The sequence below is a fragment of the Entelurus aequoreus genome, linkage group LG28, assembly GCF_033978785.1.
Source record: "Entelurus aequoreus isolate RoL-2023_Sb linkage group LG28, RoL_Eaeq_v1.1, whole genome shotgun sequence".
NCBI classification, from domain to species: Eukaryota; Metazoa; Chordata; class Actinopteri; order Syngnathiformes; family Syngnathidae; genus Entelurus; species Entelurus aequoreus.
The window spans coordinates 17,039,301-17,062,473 of NC_084758.1; the positions used below are offsets into that span (position 1 = coordinate 17,039,301).

The 23,173-nt window shown below is 40.1% G+C and overlaps 1 protein-coding gene across 1 annotated transcript in view; it reads right to left on the reverse strand.

Moving 5' to 3' along the window:
* slit3 (slit homolog 3 (Drosophila)) overlaps positions 1-23,173 on the reverse strand; it is a 672,803-nt gene that overhangs the window by 118,085 nt on the left and 531,545 nt on the right. Inside the window, 6 exon segments of the mRNA XM_062039879.1 lie at positions 2,836-2,960; positions 4,207-4,287; positions 4,362-4,444; positions 4,620-4,691; positions 14,732-14,803; positions 21,593-21,664. Of these exon segments, the coding sequence (XP_061895863.1) occupies positions 2,836-2,960; positions 4,207-4,287; positions 4,362-4,444; positions 4,620-4,691; positions 14,732-14,803; positions 21,593-21,664 (505 nt within the window).

A 23,173-nucleotide genomic window follows, 5' to 3' on the forward strand; every position in this document is an offset into this window, starting at 1 on the left:
TGAGAGGTGAGGGGAGCAGTGAGCAGCAGCGGTGGCTGCGCTCGGGAATCATTTTGGTGATTTTACCCCCAATTCCAACCCTTGATGCTGAGTGCCAAGCAGGGAGGTAATGGGTCCCATTTTTATAGTCTTTGGTATGACTCGGCTGGGGTTTGAACTCACGACCTACCGATCTCAGGGCGGACACTCTAACCACTAGGCCACTCAGCAGGTTCTCTTTGTCTCATGTTGTCCACCAAACGTTTTATGCTGTGCGTGAATGCACAAAGGTGCCAAGCAGGGAGGTAATGGGTCCCATTTTTATAGTCTTTGGTATGACTCGGCAGGGGTTTGAATCAAATCAAATCAACTTTATTTATTAAGCACATTTAAAATTTACCACAGGGGTAGCCAAAGTGCTGTACAATGGGCAGGTTAAAAGATAATACGAGAACCGAGCAAACACAACATAACACGATAAAAAATAAATAACTAAAATAAATAGAACATAAAAACATAAAAACAGGTTCACAGCAGGTGTATTATGGGGCGCCATAGCAGGGTAAGCCATGGAATAAAAGTATGTTTTTAAGAGAGATTTAAAAACAGGAAGAGAGGAGGCTTGTCTAACACTCAGAGGTAGGTCGTTCCAGAGCTTGGGAGCAGCAGCGGCGAAAGCTCTGTCACCTCTAAGCTTCAGCCTTGTGCCAGGGACCGTCGGTAGCAGCTGATCGGCTGATCTTAGGGATCGGGTGGGGCAGTAAGGCTGAAGGAGGTCGGAGAGATATGTTGGAGCGAGGTTGTTTAGACATTTGAAAACAAATAGGAGTTTAAAATTGATTCGGTAATGCACAGGGAGCCAGTGAAGGGACGCTAATATAGGGGTGATGTGCAGCAGAGTTCTGAACTCACGACCTACCGATCTCAGGGCGGACACTCTAACCACAAGGCCACTGAGCAGGTTCTCTTTGTTTCATGTTGTCCACCAAACGTTTTATGCTGTACGTGAATGCACAAAGGTGCGCTTTGTTGATGTTATTGACTTGTTGGAGTGCTAATCAGGCATCATTATGCTTCATTTGTAGGTATATTTGAGCTCATTTAATATCCCTTACGTGTATCCTCTTTGTATATAATTTAGTTTCGCGTGTCTCATGACACATTTCAGATGGCTGTTTGTGTGCCATGGTGTTCCAGACCACAGCAAACATTACCTAGCTTGCCAAAGATTGTAATAAATCTATTAAAAGAAGACAGCCTTAACTTGGACACACACGTCTATACCTTTGGCCATTAAAAGCCAGTAATTTCCAGGAGTTATCTCACCTTCTGAGTAGACTCTGATTTACTAATGTTTTCTAATGTTGTAAAAATGTGTAGAATAAATATTACCTTTCAACATTTCTGTCAACAAAGATTTGCTTCACCCTGCGACACATAGTCATTTCGATAGTAGGCTATTAAAGCTAAAATAGACACTTAGTCGTTGTCAAAAGTTGACATACACTTGTAAAGAACATAATGTCATGGCTGTCTTGAGTTTCCAATAATTTCTACAACTCTTATTTTTTCGTGATAGAGTGATTGGAGCACATACTTGTTGGTCCCAAAAAAACATTCATGAAGTTTGGTTCTTTTATGAATTTATTATGGGTGTACTGAAAATGTGAGCAAATGTGCTGGGTCAAAAGTATACATACAGCAATGTTAATATTTGCTTACATGTCCCTTGGCAAGTTTCACTGCAATAAGGCGCTTTTGGTAGACATCCACAAGCTTCTGCTTGAATTTTTGACCACTCCTCTTGACAAAATTGGTGCAGTTCAGCTAAATGTGTTGGTTTTCAGCATTGTTCACATGTTTAAGTCAGGACTTCGGGAAAGCCATTCTAAAACTTTAATTCTAGCCTGATTTAGCCATTCCTTTACCACTTTTGACATGTGTTTGGGTTCATTGTTCAACTGCGCCCAAGACCCAATCTAGGGGCTGATGATTTTAGGTTGTCCTGAAGAATTTGGAGGTAATCCTCCTTTTCCATTGTCCCATTTACTCTCTGTAAAGCACCAGTTCCATTGGCAGCAAAACAGGCCCAGAGCATAATACTACCACCACTATGCTTGACGGTATGCATGGTGTTCCTGGGATTAAAGGCTACGTTTCTCCTCCAAACATATTGCTGGGTATTGTGGCCAAACAGCTAAATTTTTGTTTCATCTGACCACAGAACATTCCTCCAGAAGGTCTTATCTTTGTCCATTTAATCAGCAGCAAACTTAAGGTGTGGCATCTGGAGCAAGGGCTTCCTTCTTGCATGGCAGCCTCTCAGTCCATGGCGATGCAAAACACACTTGACTGTGGACACTGACACCTGTGTTCCAGCAGCTTCCAACTCATTGCATACCTGCTTTTTGGTGGTTCTCGGTTGACTCTTGATTACCCTGACCAATTTTCTCTCAGCAGCAGGGTGATAGCTTGCGTTTTCTTCCTGATCGTGGCAGTGACAAAACTGTGCCATGCACTTTATACTCACGAACAATTGTCCGCACAGTTGCTCTTGGGACCTTACGCTGCTTTGAAATGGCTCCAAGTGACTTTTCTGACTAGTTCAAGTCAATGATTTGTTTTTTTCCGATCTGGGCTGAGTTCCTTTGATTTTCCCATTGTCGCGTTTTTGTAACAGAGTCTAATGACTGCATCACATGAGCCCTATTTAAATGGGCTCATAGAAATAAGAGTTGTAGAAATTATTGGAAACTCAAGACAGCCATGACATAATGTTCTTTACAAGTGTATGTCAACTTTTGACCACAACTGCAGATAACCAGATTAAAGTCAAACAGATGAATCCCATCTCACCTTGAATCCAAACGGACAGGTGCAGTGGTAAGATCCCAACTCGTCTGAGACACAGGTTCCGTTATTCTGGCAGGGATCCGCCAGGCAGGGGGCACACTTTGACACCAGACTGATATCCACCGGGCCTGATAGGGATAACAGGATGAAGAGAAGGACAGTGAGATGGTGATCCAGATAGGAGTGATGAAGATAAGAGATCCAAAGGACAACGTCGCAGGCAAAGCCATAAATCATGTTGTAAAAGGTGGTGTACTTTTATTCCTCACAGGGAGCGCTAACGAGAGACATGAAGGTGATTTATGGAGGAGAGCAACCGCTTCCCTTAACCCTTTAAACTAGCTCTTTACCCAGCTTTAACCTCTGTAAATGAAGACATTCATCCTTAAAGGGTAGCAACCTTTTGGTCAGTGAATTAAGCGCTGATTATACAACAAGTCAAGATTGCTTCTGCAGGAGCCGTGCCAGGCTCAGGCCCACCTCTTCCAGTACCGGTTTAAAACTTAGCCATGTACACAGCTTTTTTGGTAATAGCCTGTTCTAGATCAGGGGTCTCTAGTTTAAAAAAAAAATGTATTTTTTTATTATAATCTGTCCTTTTTAGCCCGTCCATTAATAGTGCCTCAGACTGGAAGTCTCTCCAGAGAGTGGTGAGGACGGCGGAAAAGATCATCAGGACTCCTCTTCCTCCTATCCAGGAAATGGCAAAAAGCCGCTGCCTGACCAGGGCTCAGAAAATCTGTAGTGACTCCTCCCACCCCCACCAAGGACTGTTTTCACTGCTGGACTCTATAAAGAGGTTCTGCAGCCTCCGTAGCAGAACCCTCAGGTTCTGCAACAGCTTCTTCCCTCAGGCCATAAGACTCTTGAACGCGTCATAAATATCCCCTCAATTCCCCCCACAAAACGGAGTAACAAGCCTTGTTGCCTTTCCATTAAGAACAATAAACTAGTTTTTAGTATAAGTTTGCTGGTTTCAAGAAATGTAATGCCGAGCGCATATCATTATGTCAAGATAATGGCACTAGCATTTACTTCATTTAAGAATAATTTTCAACATATTGAGCAAAAAAGTCTCTTTTTTTCTACTAAGAAAAGTGCACTTGTTATTAGTGAGAAAATACTAATTTTAAGGTATTTTGGGGTTAATTGAAGTTAGCTTGTTTTGGAAAGTCTTGACAAGCCAAATTTTCTTGTTCTATTGGCAGATAATTTTGCTTAGTTCAAATAAAATGCCCCTCATTTTTGTATTTTTTTTTCTTCTTGTTTTTGAACACTGACTTTTTGCAGTGTGTAAGAATAAAACGGAAGTGATCAGTTCATGCATGCAATACAAAAGTGCATACAAAAGGTTAAAACGGGCTATTTTTTTACCTTTACACTGAAATCTGTTGAGCGGTGTAGTGAGCAGCAGCCTGTCAGCCATGTCGGGAGGTCCGCTGCAGCGAGCAATGCCTGCCGAAAGCCACTCGCTTAACATATTTCCACAAAAAAATCCCATTTAAAAAAAAATTTACTTTCAATCTTACCAGGCTCTTTAAAGCCGGCCTTCACCCACTGGGAGAGCCAGCGCAGGTCGCAGTTACAGTACAAGGGGTTTGCACCGAGGGCACTAGATATGTTCACAAAGAATAGCGTCAATCAATCAATCAATCAATCAAAGTTTATGTATATAGCCCTAGATCACAAGTGTCTCAAAGGGCTGCACAAGCCACGACGACATCCTCGGTTCAGAGCCCACAAAGTCAACGTACTGTACTATGGACACATTTGCTGGTGGGACTTACAGGTGAGACAACGAGGTGAGATGATTGAACGCGCCGTCGGGGATCGTGGAGAGGTCGTTGCCGTGGAGTGTGCTGGGGGAAGAAAAAAAAAAGAAAAAGTTAAACAATGATGTACCTACTTTCTGTTAGTTACAAAACCTGAGTTACGTCAGTCAGGTGAGGCAAATGACACACAGCAGAGTAAATCACTCAAATGATCTGCATCTCCTCAGCAGCACCAGACCATCATTTGCTTCTATAATGAAACTAAATATTTATATAAAAAAAAGTAAACAAAACAAATATTTTCACAGCTCCAAAGGGCGCTGGTGTCAGAATGAAATATATGCATGAATATACACTATATTTGGCCACCTGCCTTGAAGTGCCATCCCATTCCTAACCCATTGGGTTCAATATGATGTCGGTCCACCTTTTGCAGCTATTAAAGCTTCAACTCATCTGGGAAGGCTGTCCACAAGGTTGCGGAGTGTGTTTATAGGAATTGTCCACCATTCTTCCAAAAGCGCATCGGTGTTGTTGGTCGAGAAGGCCTGGCTCTCTGTCTCCGTTTTAATTCATCCCAAATGTGTTCTATCGGGTTCAGGTCAGGACTCTGTGCAAGCCAGTCAAGTTCATCCACACCAGACTCTGTCATCCATGTCTTTATGGACCTTGCTTTGTGCACTGGTGCACAGTCATGTTGGAAGAGGAAGGGGCCCGCTCCCAGCTGTTCCCACAAGGTTGGGAGCATGGAATTGTCCAAAATGCTTTGGTATTCTGGAACATTCAAATTTCCTTTCACTGGAACTAAGGGACCAAGCCCAACAACCCCTCACCATAATTCCTCCTCCACCAAATTTCACACTCGGCACAATGCAGTCCAAAATCTACTGTTCTCCTGGCAACCTCCAAATCCAGACTCGTCCATCAGATTGCCGGATGGAAAAGCGTAATTCATCACTCCAGAGAACGCATCTCCACTGTTCTAGAGTCCAGTTGAACTTGGTGATGTATGGCTTAGATGCAGCTGCTCGGCCATGGAAACCCATTCCATGAAGCTCTCTGCGTACTGTACGTGGGCTAATTGGAAGGTCACATGCAGTTTGGAGCTCTGTAGCAACTGACTGTGCAGAAAATCTTTGCACTATGCGCTTCAGCATCCGCTGACCCCTCCCTGTCAGTTTGCGTGGCCTACCACTTGGTGGCTGAGTTGCTGTTGTTCCCAAAACTCTTCCATTTTCTTATAATAAAGCCGACAGTTGACTTTGGAATATTTAGGAGCCAGGAAATTTCACGACTGGATTTGTTGCCCGGGTGGCGTCCTATGACAGTTCCACGCTGGCCCATTCTTTCACAAATGTTTGTAGAAAGAGTCTCCATGCCTAAATGCTTGATTGTATATACCTGATTCTAATCATTTGCCATCAGTGTGTGAATGTGTGAATGCGTGTGTGTGAATGGGTGAATGTGGAAAATAGTGTCAAAGCGCTTTGAGTTCCTTAAAAAAAAAAAGGTAGAAAAGCGCTATACAAGTACGACCCATTTACCATTTACCATTTGGATGGGTGGCCAAATACTTTTGGCAATATAGTGTATACCGTGAGCTAAAACTCGCACATGTGTGTGTATGAGAGAGGATGTTATTTCGAAATGTGAAAACTCATTATAGATACGCTAATTTGTTAAACTTTCATAATGAGTTATAAATGCACGAGGAACTTGAAAATACAATTGATGTCATTGAACGCATTGAGTAATAACAACAACAGAGCGGCAACATCATTAATTAAGAGGGAGATAAAGCTGCTGCATACTAACCACTCATAAAACTCCAAATGCAGCTACTACCGCCTTGTGGAGTAGATAATTAAAATAAACAACTACATCAGGGGGTTGCCTACAGCCACAGCTGCCCATGTCTTGTAACCCCATGTAATTATAGACCCCTGCGTTTTTTGGCTTTCGTAAACCACACCACTACAGAGGCTAATTGGACAGAAGCGTTAATTGGATGATTGACAGAATAGCTTGTTGTCAGAAAAATTGTATGTAAATTAATCAAAAAACTTTGCGTTCTCTGAGCTCCCAATGAACAGACAAGAGGTTGTCTTTGTTTGCACCAAGCAAAGGCTTGGAAAATTCCATTGTGTACGATGGGCGGAGACGGGAGGGGGGTTATCTATTGTCATCGAAGACCTGCTCAGGCTGAAGCCAGGACCAGCCCAAGCCCTTTTGTGTTAATGTGGCCGCAAACAATGACTGTTTACATACTCCCCATTCCTTTAGAAACAGATGTTGTTATGTAAACAAGGAAAGTCCAAATAAAAAGAGGTGGCATACAATCTTTCGCCAGAGCGTGGGTGACACTGTAAGAGGTTACAGGTTGACACGTTTCTCCTCAATTGAGCAAAATGTAATTCTGTCTCTGCTTGATTCTTTGCTTCTTGTCTTGTTTAATAGATGTCATCAGTGTTTGAACCTGACAGTTGTATTTACCTGACATCACGTCCGGCTCATTAACTATACGAGGCTCAAAGTGGTGGTCTCTTGTTTTAGTGTTCTGGGGCGGCATTTTGGCTATCTTGAAGAAAAACTCCCTATGCTTACATTTGTTTAGGCTGTTCAAATCAGGAAAAGGATACAAGTTTATTCGGAGAAGTGATCAAGAAGGGCGAAATATGTCAAGGTTTTGCAAAAGACGACGAGAAAAGTAACGCACACTACAGTCTCAAGGGAGCAAAGTCGAGGAATATACTTTCAACGGTTATTATCCTTTGTATTTTTGCTCGTTTCTGACTTTTTCGAACACATTTTTGCTATGAGCGTTTCCTAAACCACCAAATTGGCAAGTCTAAATAAAAGAAAGCAAATGTGAGCAAAACATGAACGAGTTTAACTTTTACCAAAGGGGGTTGAGTTGGGCGGGGGTTGGTGGTAGCAGGGGGTCTATATTGTAGCGTCCCGGAAGAGTTAGTGCTGCAAGGGCTTCTGGGTATTTGTTCTGTTGTGTTACGGTGCGGATGTTCTCTCGAAATGTGTTTGTCATTCTTGTTTGGTGTGGGTTCACAGTGTGGCGCATATTCGTAACAGTGTTAAAGTTGTTTATACGGTCACCCTCAGTGTGACCTGTAAGGCTGTTGACCAAGTATGCCTTGCATTCACTTATGTGTGTGTAAAAGCCGCATATATTATGAGACTGGGCCGGCACGCTGTTTGAATGGAGGAAAAACGGACGTGACGACAGGCTGTAGAGGAGGCTGAAGGCAGTGCCTTTAAGGCACGCCCCCAATATTGTCGTCCGGGTGAAAATCGGGAGAAATTCGGGAGAATGGTGGCCCCGGGAGATTTTCGGGAGGGGCACTGAAATTCGGGAGTCTCCCGGGAAAATCGGGAGGGTTGGCAAGTATGCAGTGCGGCTGGATCAAAAGAGACGTCGAAGATGCTTTACTGAACCAAACGTTGCTTTATTACAAGCGAGCTTCATTATGCAGGACTACAGTTCCTGGAGGAGGTCAGGTCAAGAAAATGAGGCACTCCTAACTTGGAGAAGCCTAACCATCAGTTCTAATATTCCTCCTTCCTGTCTCTGGGTGTGTGCTAAGTCAGAACAGCACACCTTGACCACACTGTAAAAAAAAAAGAAAGTTGAGAAAACGCAAATTTTCAAGTTAACATGATGCAACAAGATTTTTGCGTTTTCTCACCTTTTGACTACTGCTGGCCAGACACTGTTTTGGTATATTTTGTTGGACTAATTATAGTTTTCAAGTTAGTCAGACTCAGAAATAAGGTTTCACTATGTTTAACTACCAAAACAGTGTCTGGCCAGCAGTAGTCAAAAGTTGAGAAAACGCAAAAATCTTGTTGCATCATGTTGACTTGAAAATTTGCGTTTTCTCAACTTTTTTTTTTTACAGTGCATAGGAGGAAATGTCCGTGTGCAAGTCATAACTTAAATGTTGACATTGAGCTAGACATGTAGTCTCTTCTCAAGGACAGGGCTATCACTTTTTGCAGTCCAAAGTCCCATTGGGGCCTCTTTCCTACGAAAAGTGATCCAATCCACCTGCAAATATCAAACTAAGGGGCTTTATCTTAAACTCAAACTGAAATACCACTATTTAAATAAACTTGGTGGTTTGCGTTCTCTAAGATGCATATAAACATTCACCATATGCAAAACATAATATTAGGTTAATTAATTCACTTCAACATCTAAAATACGCTCCTCGCAACGTTAAATTATGAAATGCAACTTTACAGGGGCAAAAACGATTCATATTCATCCGAGAGAGTCTTAATACCAGTTTCCTTGACCCAGCCACACACAAATAAGTTCTAGACCGCCATGTTATGGTAAGTTTTCATTTGTTTTGCCGTGTAGAATGAGGTCTGGAGCACAAGATAGTTCGACCTGTCTGGGAACGCGAACTTGATATCCTTGATATAACTCGACAAATCTTTTTTTCATGAACCATAGGGTTAGATTCTATTGCGAAGCTTGCATTTTTTGCTTGCATTTGCTTTTAGTGCAGTGGTTCTTAACCTGGGTTCGATCGAACCCTAGGGGTTCGGTGAGTCTGCCTCAGGGGTTCGGCAGAGCCTCCGCCGCGGAGGTCAAGACACGCCCGACTCATCGTGTAAATAAAAACTTCTCCCTGTCGGCGTATTATGGATACCCCCAAACAATGTTCCCTCTAATTTTCCATATGTGTGAGCAAACGCAAAAACTCCTTGAGCATTCAGTGGAGCACATGTGAGCGACGTCACACCTGCAGCACACCTGTCCCAAACCTGACTAAATAACAAGTTCAATGTTTTATTGTTGTAATCAAATGACAGCAGTCATTTCCATGAGATTATTTTCTAATATAAGTGTTTTGGCCCACTTACAATGACTATAACATATTGTTTTTCATGAGCTGTGTACTAGTATGATATGTCTGGGTGGGGGGGTCCTGCTTTGGAAATAATGTGTACCCCTTGCAGATATCGCATTTAGTTCCCACTAAAACATTCACATGTTGCACAATGAGATGTAAACATGGGATCGTGTGTACATTCCTGTAACTTTCTGTTTGTAAAATATACCTTTATTAGTATTTATTTAATATAATAACATCGTTTTATGATTACGGTTCGGGTTCGGTGAATGCGCATATGAAACTGGTGGGGTTCGGTACCTCCAACAAGGTTAAGAACCACTGTTTTAGTGGTAAGCTCTATCCCCCTTGCGTACTCGGATTGTTTGCTGCACATTGACCCACCACTTCGTTTACTGCCCGAATACAACCTATATACTGTAAGTATGTGTGAGAGGGTCGTCTCTAGAGTGCGAGTGTGTGTCCGCCAAAAAACCTGACTTGTGTGCATGTTTTTTGTGTCAGTTACTAATAGCCCCCCTACACAGGCCTGCCTCTGAGGGGGCTGCGGGTAATAAGAGAAGTGACAGTGATGACTGCCTGGCAACAGGTTGCTAAGAGGGTGGGCAGTCCGCATGGAAACAAACTAAAATCGAAGGAGAGGAAGAAGGAACAAAGAGAGAAGACATCTAAAGGGCATCAAACACACATCAAGAAGGCTAAATCAGGCTAGAATTTATGTTTTAGAATGGCCTTCCCAAAGTCCTGACTTAAACGTGTGGACAATGCTGAAGAAACAAGTCCATGTCAGAAAAACAACACATTTAGCTGAACTGCACCAATTTTCTCAAGAGGAGTGGTCAACAATTCAACCAAAAGCACCTTATTGCAATAAAACTTGCCAAGGGACATGTAAGCAAATATTAACATTGCTGTATGTATACTTTTGACCCAGCACATTTGCTCACATTTTCAGTAGACCCATAATAAATTCATAAAAGAACCAAACTTCATGAATGTTTTTTGTGACCAACAAGTATGTGCTCCAATCACTCTATCACAAAAAAATAAGAGTTATATAAATTATTGGAAACTCAAGACAGCCATGACATTATGTCCTTCACAACTGTACGTAAACTTTTGACCAAGACTGTATAAAATCAAACATGTGACATCACGTGTGGTTGCAGACTTTAACACCATGTGGGCAAACATTTACTTTTTTCCATGCCAACAAAGCAAGCACGCCTGATAGAACACACTCGGGTGTACAGTCAAGGCTCCCCTCTTCAGAAATGCGCTAGCTCAATGCTAATTTACATTGGATTTGCCATAGACATCGTACTGATTAGCATTGGTGGTTTTACATGGCGATTTTTGGTAATGTATATTACAACTAAGTTGCACGTTGCAATCAAACTTTTGTGTAATAAGTACAATACCTACAGTATAAAAACTGTTTAGGGCACAACTGCTTGACTAGGCAACACACTGTTGCCCAGAGTTTCTTAACCATAGGGTAAGGGCCCATTGTTGTATATGTTGTATATAGAGATGTCCGATAATGGCTTTTTTGCCGATATCCAATATTGTCCAACTCTTAATTACCGATTACGATATCAACCGATACCGATATATACAGTCGTGGAAGTAAACAGAAACAGAATGCTGGACGACAGCAAAAACTTACGGCGTCCACAAAGTACATCCGTACATGACATGACAATCAACAATGTCCACGCAAATAAGGATAGCAATAACTTAAAATAGTCTTGCTTGCTAACACAAAGCAGGTGTGCGGAATAGCGCTCAAAGGAAGACATGGAACTGCTACAGGAAAACACCAACAGAACAGGAAGGGCCACCAAAAGAACAGCGCAAGACAAGAACTAAACACTACACACAGGAAAACACCAACAAAACAGGAAGGGCCACCAAAATAACAGCGCAAGACAAGCATTACACACAGGAAAACACCAACAAAACAGGAAGGGCCACCAAAATAACAGCGCAAGACAAGAACTAAATCACTACACACAGGAAAACACCAACAAAAGAGGAAGGGCCACCAAAATAACAGCGCAAGACAAGCATTACACACAGGAAAACACCAACAAAACAGGAAGGGCCACCAAAATAACAGCCCAAGACAAGAACTAAAGCACTACACACAGGAAGACACCAACAAAACAGGAAGGGCCACCAAAATAACAGTGCAAGACAGGAACTAAAGCACTACACACAGGAAAACACCAACACAACAGGAAGGGCCACCAAAATAACAGCACAAGACAAGAACTAAAGCACTACACACAGGAAAACATCAACAAAACAGGAAGGGGCCACCAAAATAACAGCACAAGACAAGAACTAAAGCACTACACACAGGAAAACACCAACAAAACAGGAGGGGCCACCAAAATAACAGCGCAACACAAGAACTAAAGCACTACACACAAGAAGACACCAACAAAACAGGAAGGGCCACCAAAAGAACAGCGCAAGACAAGAACTAAAACACTACACACAAGAAGACACCAACAAAACAGGAAGGGCCACCAAAATAACAGCGCAAGACAAGTATTACACACAGGAAAACACCAACAAAACAGGAAGGGCCACCAAAAGAACAGCGCAAGACAAGAACTAAAACACTACACACAAGAAGACACCAACAAAACAGGAAGGACCACCAAAAGAACAGCGCAAGCAAAGCATTACACACAGGAAAACACCAACAAAACAGGAAGGGCCACCAAAATAACAGCGCAAGACAACAACTAAATCACTACACACAGGAAAACACCAACAAAACAGGAAGGGCCACCAAAATAACAGTGCAAGACAACAACTAATTTACTACACACAGGAAAACACCAACAAAACAGGAAGGGCCACCAAAATAACAGCGCAAGACAACAACTAAATCACTACACACAGGAAAACACCAACAAAACAGTAGGGGCCACCAAAATAACAGCGCAAGACAAGAACTAAAGCACTACACACAGGAAAACACCAACAAAACCGGAGGGGCCACCAAAATAACAGCGCAAGACAAGCATTACACACAGGAAAACACCAACAAAACAGGAAGGGCCACCAAAATAACAGCGCACGACAAGAACTAAAGCACTACACACAGGAAAACATCAACAAAACAGGAAGGGCCACCAAAAGAACAGCGCAAGACAAGAACTAAAACACTACACACAAGAAGACACCAACAAAACAGGAAGGGCCACCAAAATAACAGCGCAAGACAAGAACTAAAGCACTACACACAGTAAGACACCAACAAAACAGGAAGGGCCACCAAAATAACAGTGCAAGACAAGAACTAAAACACTACACACAAGAAGACACCAACAAAACAGGAAGGGCCACCAAAAGAACAGCGCAAGACAAGCATTACACACAGGAAAACACCAACAAAACAGGAAGGGCCACCAAAATAACAGCGCAAGACAACAACTAAATCACTACACACAGGAAAACACCAACAAAACAGGAAGGGCCACCAAAATAACAGTGCAAGACAACAACTAATTTACTACACACAGGAAAACACCAACAAAACAGGAAGGGCCACCAAAATAACAGCGCAAGACAACAACTAAATCACTACACACAGGAAAACACCAACAAAACAGTAGGGGCCACCCAAATAACAGCGCAAGACAAGAACTAAAGCACTACACACAGGAAAACACCAACAAAACAGGAGGGGCCACCAAAATAACAGCGCAAGACAAGCATTACACACAGGAAAACACCAACAAAACAGGAAGGGCCACCAAAATAACAGCGCACGACAAGAACTAAAGCACTACACACAGGAAAACATCAACAAAACAGGAAGGGCCACCAAAAGAACAGCGCAAGACAAGAACTAAAACACTACACACAAGAAGACACCAACAAAACAGGAAGGGCCACCAAAATAACAGCGCAAGACAAGAACTAAAGCACTACACACAGTAAGACACCAACAAAACAGGAAGGGCCACCAAAATAACAGTGCAAGACAAGAACTAAAGCACTACACACAGGAAGACACCAACAAAACAGGAAGGGCCACCAAAATAACAGCGCAAGACAAGAACTAAAGCACTACACACAGGAAAACACCAACAAAACAGGAAGGGCCACCAAAATAACAGCGCAAGACAAGAACTAAAGCACTACACACAGGAAGACACCAACAAAACAGGAAGGGCCACCAAAATAACAGTGCAAGACAAGAATTAAAGCACTACACACAGGAAGACACCAACAAAACAGGAAGGGCCACCAAAATAACAGCGCAAGACAAGCATTACACACAGAAAACACCAACAAAACAGGAAGGGCCACCAAAATAACAGCGCAAGACAAGAACTAAAGCACTACACACAGGAAGACACCAACAAAACAGGAAGGGCCACCAAAATAACAGCGCAAGACAGGAACTAAATCACTACACACAGGAAAACACCAACCAACTCAAAATAAGGCACGACGACCTGGTGGAGTTTCATTTTTTTAACGTTTTCTGCTGGTGGTGTGCCTCCGGATTTTTTAATGAAAAAAATGTGCCTTGCCTCAAAAAAGGTTGAAAAACACTGCTGTAAACAATGTGAGTAAATCAGATCAATGACCACTGAAAGTACTTTGAAATAATAGCACAGCATATACTTATGACAATATCCAAACAACCTTCCCTAGTCATGGTCAAAACAAATGCAATTAACACAAAGGCCAGCACACATAGTCGCACATAACACAACCTGCTCACGGAACATTGTGGATATTATGAAACATGTCCAAACACCATGACAACATGTGCCCATCCCTGGAGCTGGAAATGTGAGGATTAAAGGGAAATGAAGTGGTGCAAATGTGTGGCGGGTGGATGTGCTTTGTGGCGTGCACAGTGCATTTGGGCGCTGAGACCCAGTCTGTGGCAGCTGATGGATGAGAGGGAGAAACACAAGCTGAAGGTCCATTCATCAAGCACCACGCTGGGTGGGCGGCGGGAAAGCAGGGGAGGACAGAAGGAAGGATGGATGGATGGCGGGATGAAAGGAGGGAGGAGAAGAGGATGCAGAATATGCAGATGATGAGAAACGGTCACTTTTATCTCTTTGAGTACGCCGCTGCGACACACCGTGCGTCTCGGCGCGGCGCCAAGAGCGCTGATTAAACTTTGATTTAGCCGACGAGCGCTGAACTACGGCAAAGAGCAGAAAGCGCTGCGACGCGTGAGAGGCGGAGCTCGTGACTCACAGCAGGCGGAGAGACTTGAGGCCGTGGAAGGCGTGGACCGGGATGCAGCGGATTTGGTTGTAGCTGAGGATGCTGTGTGGAGAGGGAACAAGGACAAGGACAGATGTTTAGTTTTACTTACAAATGTCCGATAATGGCTTTTTTGCCGATATCCGATATTCCGATATTGTCCAACTCTTAATTACCGATTCTGATATATTTCAACATATTGAGTGTGGTGGAATTTCTGACCTTTGAGCTAAATTTCGTGTCTGTCAAGAATGTCTGCTTGTTTCATTTCTTTTCTATTCTAAACCATTGAAGGACTAGATGTAGGCCAAAGTTCAATATGGAGTCGGGCCGACCTTTCTACAAAATGTTTTGATTGTCTAAGCATGACTAAGGGATTCAAGGATGTTGCAAAACAAACAGGTCGAAAAGAGCAGGACCTTGACGCATAAGGGAAACAGATAAAATGGCCAAGTGACAAGGGCTAAGAGAGATTTCTTGATTCTTGTGTCCTCCGGAGGACGTTTGTTTGTCTGCATGGGCAGCTCAATCAAACTTTGTACTTTTGATTATTGGTAAATAAACCTTTTGTACTAAACTCACTTTTGTTGCAGTTTAAGCTTCGGACAATCCACTACATGAGCAAAAAAGGACTCTTTTTTTTTTTTTCGACCAAGAAAAGTGCACTTGTTATTAGTGAGAATATACTTATTTTTGGGTTCATTGAGGTTAGCTCATTTTACTTGTTTTGGAAAGTCTTGACAAGCAGACTTTTCTTGTTCTATTAGCAGATAATTTTGCTTAGTTCAAATAAAATACCCCTCATTTTTATTTTGTTTTCTCTTGTTTTTGAACACTGACTTTTTGCAGTGTAGATATGTCCAATAATGGCTTTTTTGCTGATATTCCGATATTGTCCAACTCTTAATTACCGATTCCGATATCAAGCGATACCGATATATACAGTCGTGGAATGAACACATTATTATGCCTAATTTTTTTGTGATGCCCCGCTGGATGCATTAAACAATGTAACAAGGTTTTCCAAAATAAATCAACTCAAGTTATGGAAAAAAAATGCCAACATGGCACTGCCATATTTATTATTGAAGTCACACTGCAAAAACTGAAATCTAAGTAAGATTAAATATCTCAAATAAGGGAGATATTTGCTTATTTTCTGTCTGATAAGATAATTCTTCTCACTAAGCAGATTTGATGTTAGAGTGTTTTACTTGTTTTAAGGCAGTGGTTCTTAACCTGGGTTTGATCGAACCCTAGGGGTTCGGTGAGTCGGTCTCAGGGGTTCGGCGAAGGTCAGGACACACCCGACTCATCGTGTAAGTAAAAACTTCTCCCTATCACCGTGTTATGGATACCCCCAAAACAATGTTCCCTTTAATTTTCTATATGATTTGCAGGTGTGTAAATGTTAAAATAATCATGTATAAGTTATCACACAACTCTTATGCTTAAAGGCCGTTGCTATAGTTATTATCAATTGTGCTGAAGTTGTACTTTTCTATCCGTGCAAAGGCGCAACTTGTAATCTTGCTTTGCGAGTTGTCTCGTGTCAGCAGTTTGTTTCCAGACCTTGCCTGCTGACAGCCAAGGACGGACATCGAGTACCTCAACACAGACAAAGCAGAGACCGGGCGAAATTACGAGTGTCAGCCCATTTCCATTCTGAATAATCATATAATGTGTCTACTGGGGCCTCAGTTATGTCAACTAGGGACCTCCCGAATAAATAGAGGAGCATGTGGGACTGTACCTTAGAGCGCAGGGTGAAACTGTATCTGAGTGTACAGCCCAATACGTCTCTCCTCATGAGTAAAATTCAACTCTGTCTCTGCTTGATTCCTTTCTTCTTGTCTTGTGTAATAGATAGTTTGGTGTTTGAACCTGACAGTAATTGGTTGTGAGTTCATGCACTGTGTTGGTTTTGTTCTTGGAACAAGGTGATGTCCATGCACGGTTCATTTTGTGCACCAGTAAAAAAACAAATAATTTAAAAAATATGTATATAATGATATTTTTCACTAAAGAAGGGTTCGGTGAATGAAACTGGTGGGGTTCGGTACCTCCAACAAGGTTAAGAACCACTGTTTTAAGGGTTTTGGTCCTAAATGATCTCAGTAAGATATTACAGCTTGTTGCTGAGATTTGATGACCTATATTGAGTAAAACATGCTTGAAACTAGAATATCAACTGTTGCAAAGCTGTGTCATTAACCATCATTCATCATACCATGATTTGATTAACGTGAATAAATTGAAAAACCTATTGGGGTGTTACCATTTAGTGGTCAATTGTACGGAATATGTACTGTACTGTGCTACCTACTAACAAAAGTTGCAATCAATCAATCAATCAACACTCACAAGTGTAAAACTACTTTTTTAAAGTAATCATTTCTTGCTTCAAGCATGAAAAAAAAATCATGATGCACATATCATTATGTCAAGATAATGGCACTAGCATTTACTTCATTTAAGAATATTTTTCAACATATTGAGTGTGGTGGAATTTCTGACCTTTGAGCTATATTTCGTGTCTGTCAAGAATGTCTGCTTGTTTCATTTATTTTCTATTCTTAACCATTGAAGGACTAGATGTAGGCCAAAGTTCAATATGGAGTCGGGCCGACCTTTCTACAAAATGTTATGATTGTCTAAGCATGACTAAGGGATTCAAGGATGTTGCAAAACAAACAGGTCGAAAACATCAGGACCTTGACACATGAGGGCAACAGATTCTTGTGTCCTCCGGAGGACGTTTGTTTGTCGGCATGGGCAGCTCAATCCAACTTTGTACTTTTGATTATTGGTAAATAAACCTTTTGTACTAAACTCACTTTTGTTGCAGTTTAAGCTTCGGACAATCCACTACATGAGCAAAAAAGGACTCTTTTTTTTTTTTTCCGACCAAGAAAAGTGCACTTGTTATTAGTGAGAATATACTTATTTTGAAGTATTTTTGGGTTCATTGAGGTTAGCTAATTTTACTTGTTTTGGAAAGTCTTGACAAGCAGAATTTTCTTGTTCTATTGGCAGATAATTTTGCTTAGTTCAAATAAAATACCCCTCATTTTTATTTTGTTTTCTCTTGTTTTTGAACACTGACTTTTTGCAGTATAGATATGTCCAATAATGGCTTTTTTGCCGATATTCCGAAATTGTCCAACTCTTAATTACCGATTCCGATATCAAGCGATACCGATATATACAGTCGTGGAATGAACACATTATTATGCCTAATTTTTTTGTGATGCCCCGCTGGATGCATTAAACAATGTAACAAGGTTTTCCAAAATAAATCAACTCAAGTTATGGAAAAAAAAATGCCAACATGGCACTGCCATATTTATTATTGAAGTCACACTGCAAAAACTGAAATCTAAGTAAGATTAAATATCTCAAATAAGGGTGATATTTGCTTATTTTCTGTCTGATGAGATAATTCTTCTCACTAAGCAGATTTGATGTTAGAGTGTTTTACTTGTTTTAAGGCAGTGGTTCTTAACCTGGGTTTGATCGAACCCTAGGGGTTCGGTGAGTCGGTCTCAGGGGTTCGGCGAAGGTCAAAACACACCCGACTCATCGTGTAAGTAAAAACTTCTCCCTATCACTGTGTTATGGGTACCCCCAAAACAATGTTCCCTTTAATTTTCTATATGATTTGCAGGTGTGTAAATGTTAAAATAATCATGTATAAGTTATCACACAACTCTTATACTTAAAGGCCGTTGCTATAGTTATTATCAATTGTGCTGAAGTTGTACTTTTCTATCCGTGCAAAGGCGCAACTTGTAATCTTGCTTTGCGAGTTGTCTCGTGTCAGCAGTTTGTTTCCAGACCTTGCCTGCTGACAGCCAAAGACGGACATTGAGTACCTCAACGCAGACAAAGCAGAGACCGGGCGAAATTACGAGTGTCAGCCCATTTCCATTCTGAATAATCATATAATGTGTCTACTGGGGCCTCAGTTATGTCAACTAGGGACCTCCCGAATAAATAGAGGAGCATGTGGGACTGTACCTTAGAGCGCAGGGTGAAACTGTATCTGAGTGTACAGCCCAATGCGTCTCTCCTCATGAGTAAAATTCAACTCTGTCTCTGCTTGATTCCTTTCTTCTTGTCTTGTGTAATAGATGGTTCGGTGTTTGAACCTGACAGTAATTGGTTGTGAGTTCATGCACTGTGTTGGTTTTGTTCTTGGAACACGGTGATGTCCATGCACGGTTCATTTTGTGCACCAGTAAAAAAACATAACTGTCTTGAATTTAAAAAATATGTATATAATGATATTTTTCACTAAAGAAGGGTTCGGTGAATGAAACTGGTGGGGTTCGGTACCTCCAACAAGGTTAAGAACCACTGTTTTAAGGGTTTTGGTCCTAAATGATCTCAGTAAGATATTACAGCTTGTTGCTGAGATTTGATGACCTATATTGAGTAAAACATGCTTGAAACTAGAATATCAACTGTTGCAAAGCTGTGTCATTAACCATCATTCATCATACCATGATTTGATTAACGTGAATAAGTTGAAAAACCTATTGGGGTGTTACCGTTTAGTGGTCAATTGTACGGAATATGTACTGTACTGTGCTACCTACTAATAAAAGTTGCAATCAATCAATCAATCAACACTCACAAGTATAAAACTACTTTTTTAAAGTAATAATTTCTTGCTTCAAGCATGAAAAAAAAATCATGATGCACATATCATTATGTCAAGATAATGGCACTAGCATTTACTTCATTTAAGAATATTTTTCAACATATTGAGTGTGGTGGAATTTCTGACCTTTGAGCTATATTTCGTGTCTGTCAAGAATGTCTGCTTGTTTCATTTATTTTCTATTCTTAACCATTGAAGGACTAGATGTAGGCCAAAGTTCAATATGGAGTCGGGCCGACCATTCTACAAAATGTTATGATTGTCTAAGCATGACTAAGGGATTCAAGGATGTTGCAAAACAAACAGGTCGAAAACATCAGGACCTTGACACATGAGGGCAACGGATTCTTGTGTCCTCCGGAGGACGTTTGTTTGTCGGCATGGGCAGCTCAATCCAACTTTGTACTTTTGATTATTGGTAAATAAACCTTTTGTACTAAACTCACTTTTGTTGCAGTTTAAGCTTCGGACAATCCACTACATGAGCAAAAAAGGACTCTTTTTTTTTTTTTTTCGACCAAGAAAAGTGCACTTGTTATTAGTGAGAATATACTTATTTTGAAGTATTTTTGGGTTCATTGAGGTTAGCTCATTTTACTTTTGGAAAGTCTTGACAAGCAGAATTTTCTTGTTCTATTGGCAGATAATTTTGCTTAGTTCAAATAAAACACCCCTCATTTTTGTTTTGTTTTTTCTTGTTTTTGAACACTGACTTTTTGCAGTGTAGAGATGTCCGATAATGGCTTTTTTGCCGATATCCGATATTCTCCAACTCTTAATTACCGATTCCGATATCAACCGATACCGATATATACAGTGGTGGAATTAACACATTATTATGCCTAATTTTGTTGTGATGCCCCTCTGGATGAATTAAACAATGTAACAAGGTTTTCCAAAATAAATCAACTCAAGTTATGGAAAAAAATACCAACATGGCACTGCCATATTTATTATTGAAGTCACACTGCAAAAATTTAAATCTAAGTAAGATTAAATATAACAAATACGGGTGATATTTGTTTATTTTCTGTCTGATAAGATAATTCTTCTCACTAAGCAGATTTTATTTTCGAGTGTTTTACTTGTTTTAAGTGTTTTGGTCCTAAATGACCTCAGTAAGATATTACAGCTTGTCGCTGAGATTTGATGACCTGTATTGAGTAAAACATGCTTGAAACTAGAATATCAAGTGTTGCAAAGCTGTGTCATCAACACTCACAAGTATAAAACTACTTTTTTAAAGTAATAATTTCTTATTTCAAGCATGTAAAAAAAAAAATCATGACTTTGACACAATTGTGTCTCATAATTAAAACAGATGACAGCCAAATGGACTTTGCTGTTTTATTTTCAATGAAACAATAGAAAATACGTACTCTTATATAGTAGCACAGTTATTAGTGAGAATATGCTTATTTTAAGGTATTTTTGGGGTTCATTGAGGTTAGCTAATTTGACTTGTTTTGGAAAGTCTTGACAAGTCAATTGTTCTTGTTCTATTGGCAGATAATTTTGCTTAGTTCAAATAAAATACCCCTAATTGTTGTATTTTTTTTTCTTGTTTTTGAACACTGACTTTTTGCAGTGTAGTCACCTGTAGGCGTGTCTGGATGAAATTAAACAATGGATGTCCACTAACTTTTTGCAACAACGCAAAGAAAACTCACAATCACAATCTCACCAAGTATATATTTGTAATTTCTAGTGAAAATATCTAAACAAACATAATACAAGTCCCAATCCCCAGGGTCACAAGTTTGTTATAAGACACAACACTTCACAATACTTGTAATAATAGCTAACAATGAGTTTTAATTGCTAATTTCCTATTTCAAGCAAAAATAACTTGAAATGAGCAAAACAATCTACCAATGGAACAAGTCAAAATTACCTCGGTAAAAATTCTTGAAATAGGAAATTAGCAATTCAAACTTATTACCGGTAGTTATTATTACGAGTATTGTGAAGATGATGCAGGTTTATGTTCTCGATATGTTGATCCAATCTTCAAAAAGTCAACAACGTCTTTAAAAAGACGACTTCAACCAATCCATCTGTCGGTTTTTTAGTGCACGTTAACATACCAAGCGTGTGTGAACGTCGGGTTTAGAGTCGGATGGGGCGGCCCCGTGGACGGGGGCCCCGTCAGAATGTGGTGCTACGTACTTTCCGTTGCAACTTACAGTGTGGCCAGTTGTGTCATGTTGCTAAAGGTGAGCGGGGCCACTGTGCTGATGCTGTTGTTGCTCAGGTCTCTGTGGACACAAATACACGGTCAAAACACACACACACAGACACACACACACATTCTTGTATTTATTACCTCCTTGAGACCTGAGAAAAATGCCTACCTCTTTAGGACCACCCTTTCTAGATATATAAAGAAGTGTATTTACAACATTAATAATACATACATACTATGCAAATATAAAAAAGCTTGTTGTGAAAAATGAGTTGGAATTTCATAAGAAAAAGGTTACAATTTCACAAGAAAAACTTGGAATTTTGCCAATGTTATAATAAAAGTCGTCATTTTATTCAACGCAAGTCAAAATTTTACAAGAAAAACTGAACATTTGTGCAATATTATGATAAAAGTTCAAATTTTACTCAACAGTCGCAATTTTACAAGACAAAGCTTACAATTTTGGCAATTTTATGAAAAGAGTCGTAATTTTACTCAATAAAAGTCACAGTTTTATAAGAAAACTTAAAAATGTTGGCAATATTATAATAATAATCGGAATTATACTTGGCAAAATTCATAATTTTACTCCAAAAATGTCACAATTTAACAAGAACACAAAAATTGGCAATACTGTGATAAAAGTCAGAATTGTATATGACAAATGTCGCCATTTTGCATTAAAAAGTAATAATTTTACATAAAAAAAGCAATAATTTTATGAGAAAATATTGCAATATTACAGAAACAGCAAAAATATGAGAAATTGTTCCCAATTGCATAAGAAAAAAGTCGACACATTGTGAGGAAAATACTTTTAGTTGTTTATTTTTTTTGTAATTGGTTTTTATGTTAATTTCTTTCTTCAAGTTATGACAGTTCGTCTCTATATACATATTTATTTATTTAAAAAAAAAATTGGCCAAAGGGGGCTAATTTCAATGTATTACACACACTTGTTATTTCATATGTTGACCAGAGGGGGAACACTTTTAAAACCGACACACAGTCAATTTGAAAAATCCCTCCTTTTTTGGACCACCCTCATTTTGATAGATTTCACCACCAGGGGTGCTAATGAGACATTCTCTATTAGATGCAATGGTTTTCCGTAATGGGACCATGATTTATGTCCTAACTTGTTCACACCTCCTCATATGGAAGCTACTTTTCCTTGTTGATGTCTCAAGAAGGATAGAAATACAAGAACACACACACACACACACACACACACACACACACACACACACATTGTTGTATTTCTTACCTTCTTGAGATCTGAGAAAAATGCCTACCTCTTTAGGACCACCCTTTCTAGATATATAAAGTAATGTATTTACAACATTAATAATATATACATACTATGCAAATATAAAAAAGCTTGTTGTGAAAAATGAGTTACAATTTCACAAGAAAAACTTAGAATTTTGCCAGTATTATAATAAAAGTCGTCATTTTATTCAATGCAAGTCAAAATTTTACAAGAAAAACTGAACATTTGTGCAATATTATGATACAAGTTGGAATTTTACTCAATAACAGTCGCAATTTTACATGAAAAGCTTACAATTTTGGCAAT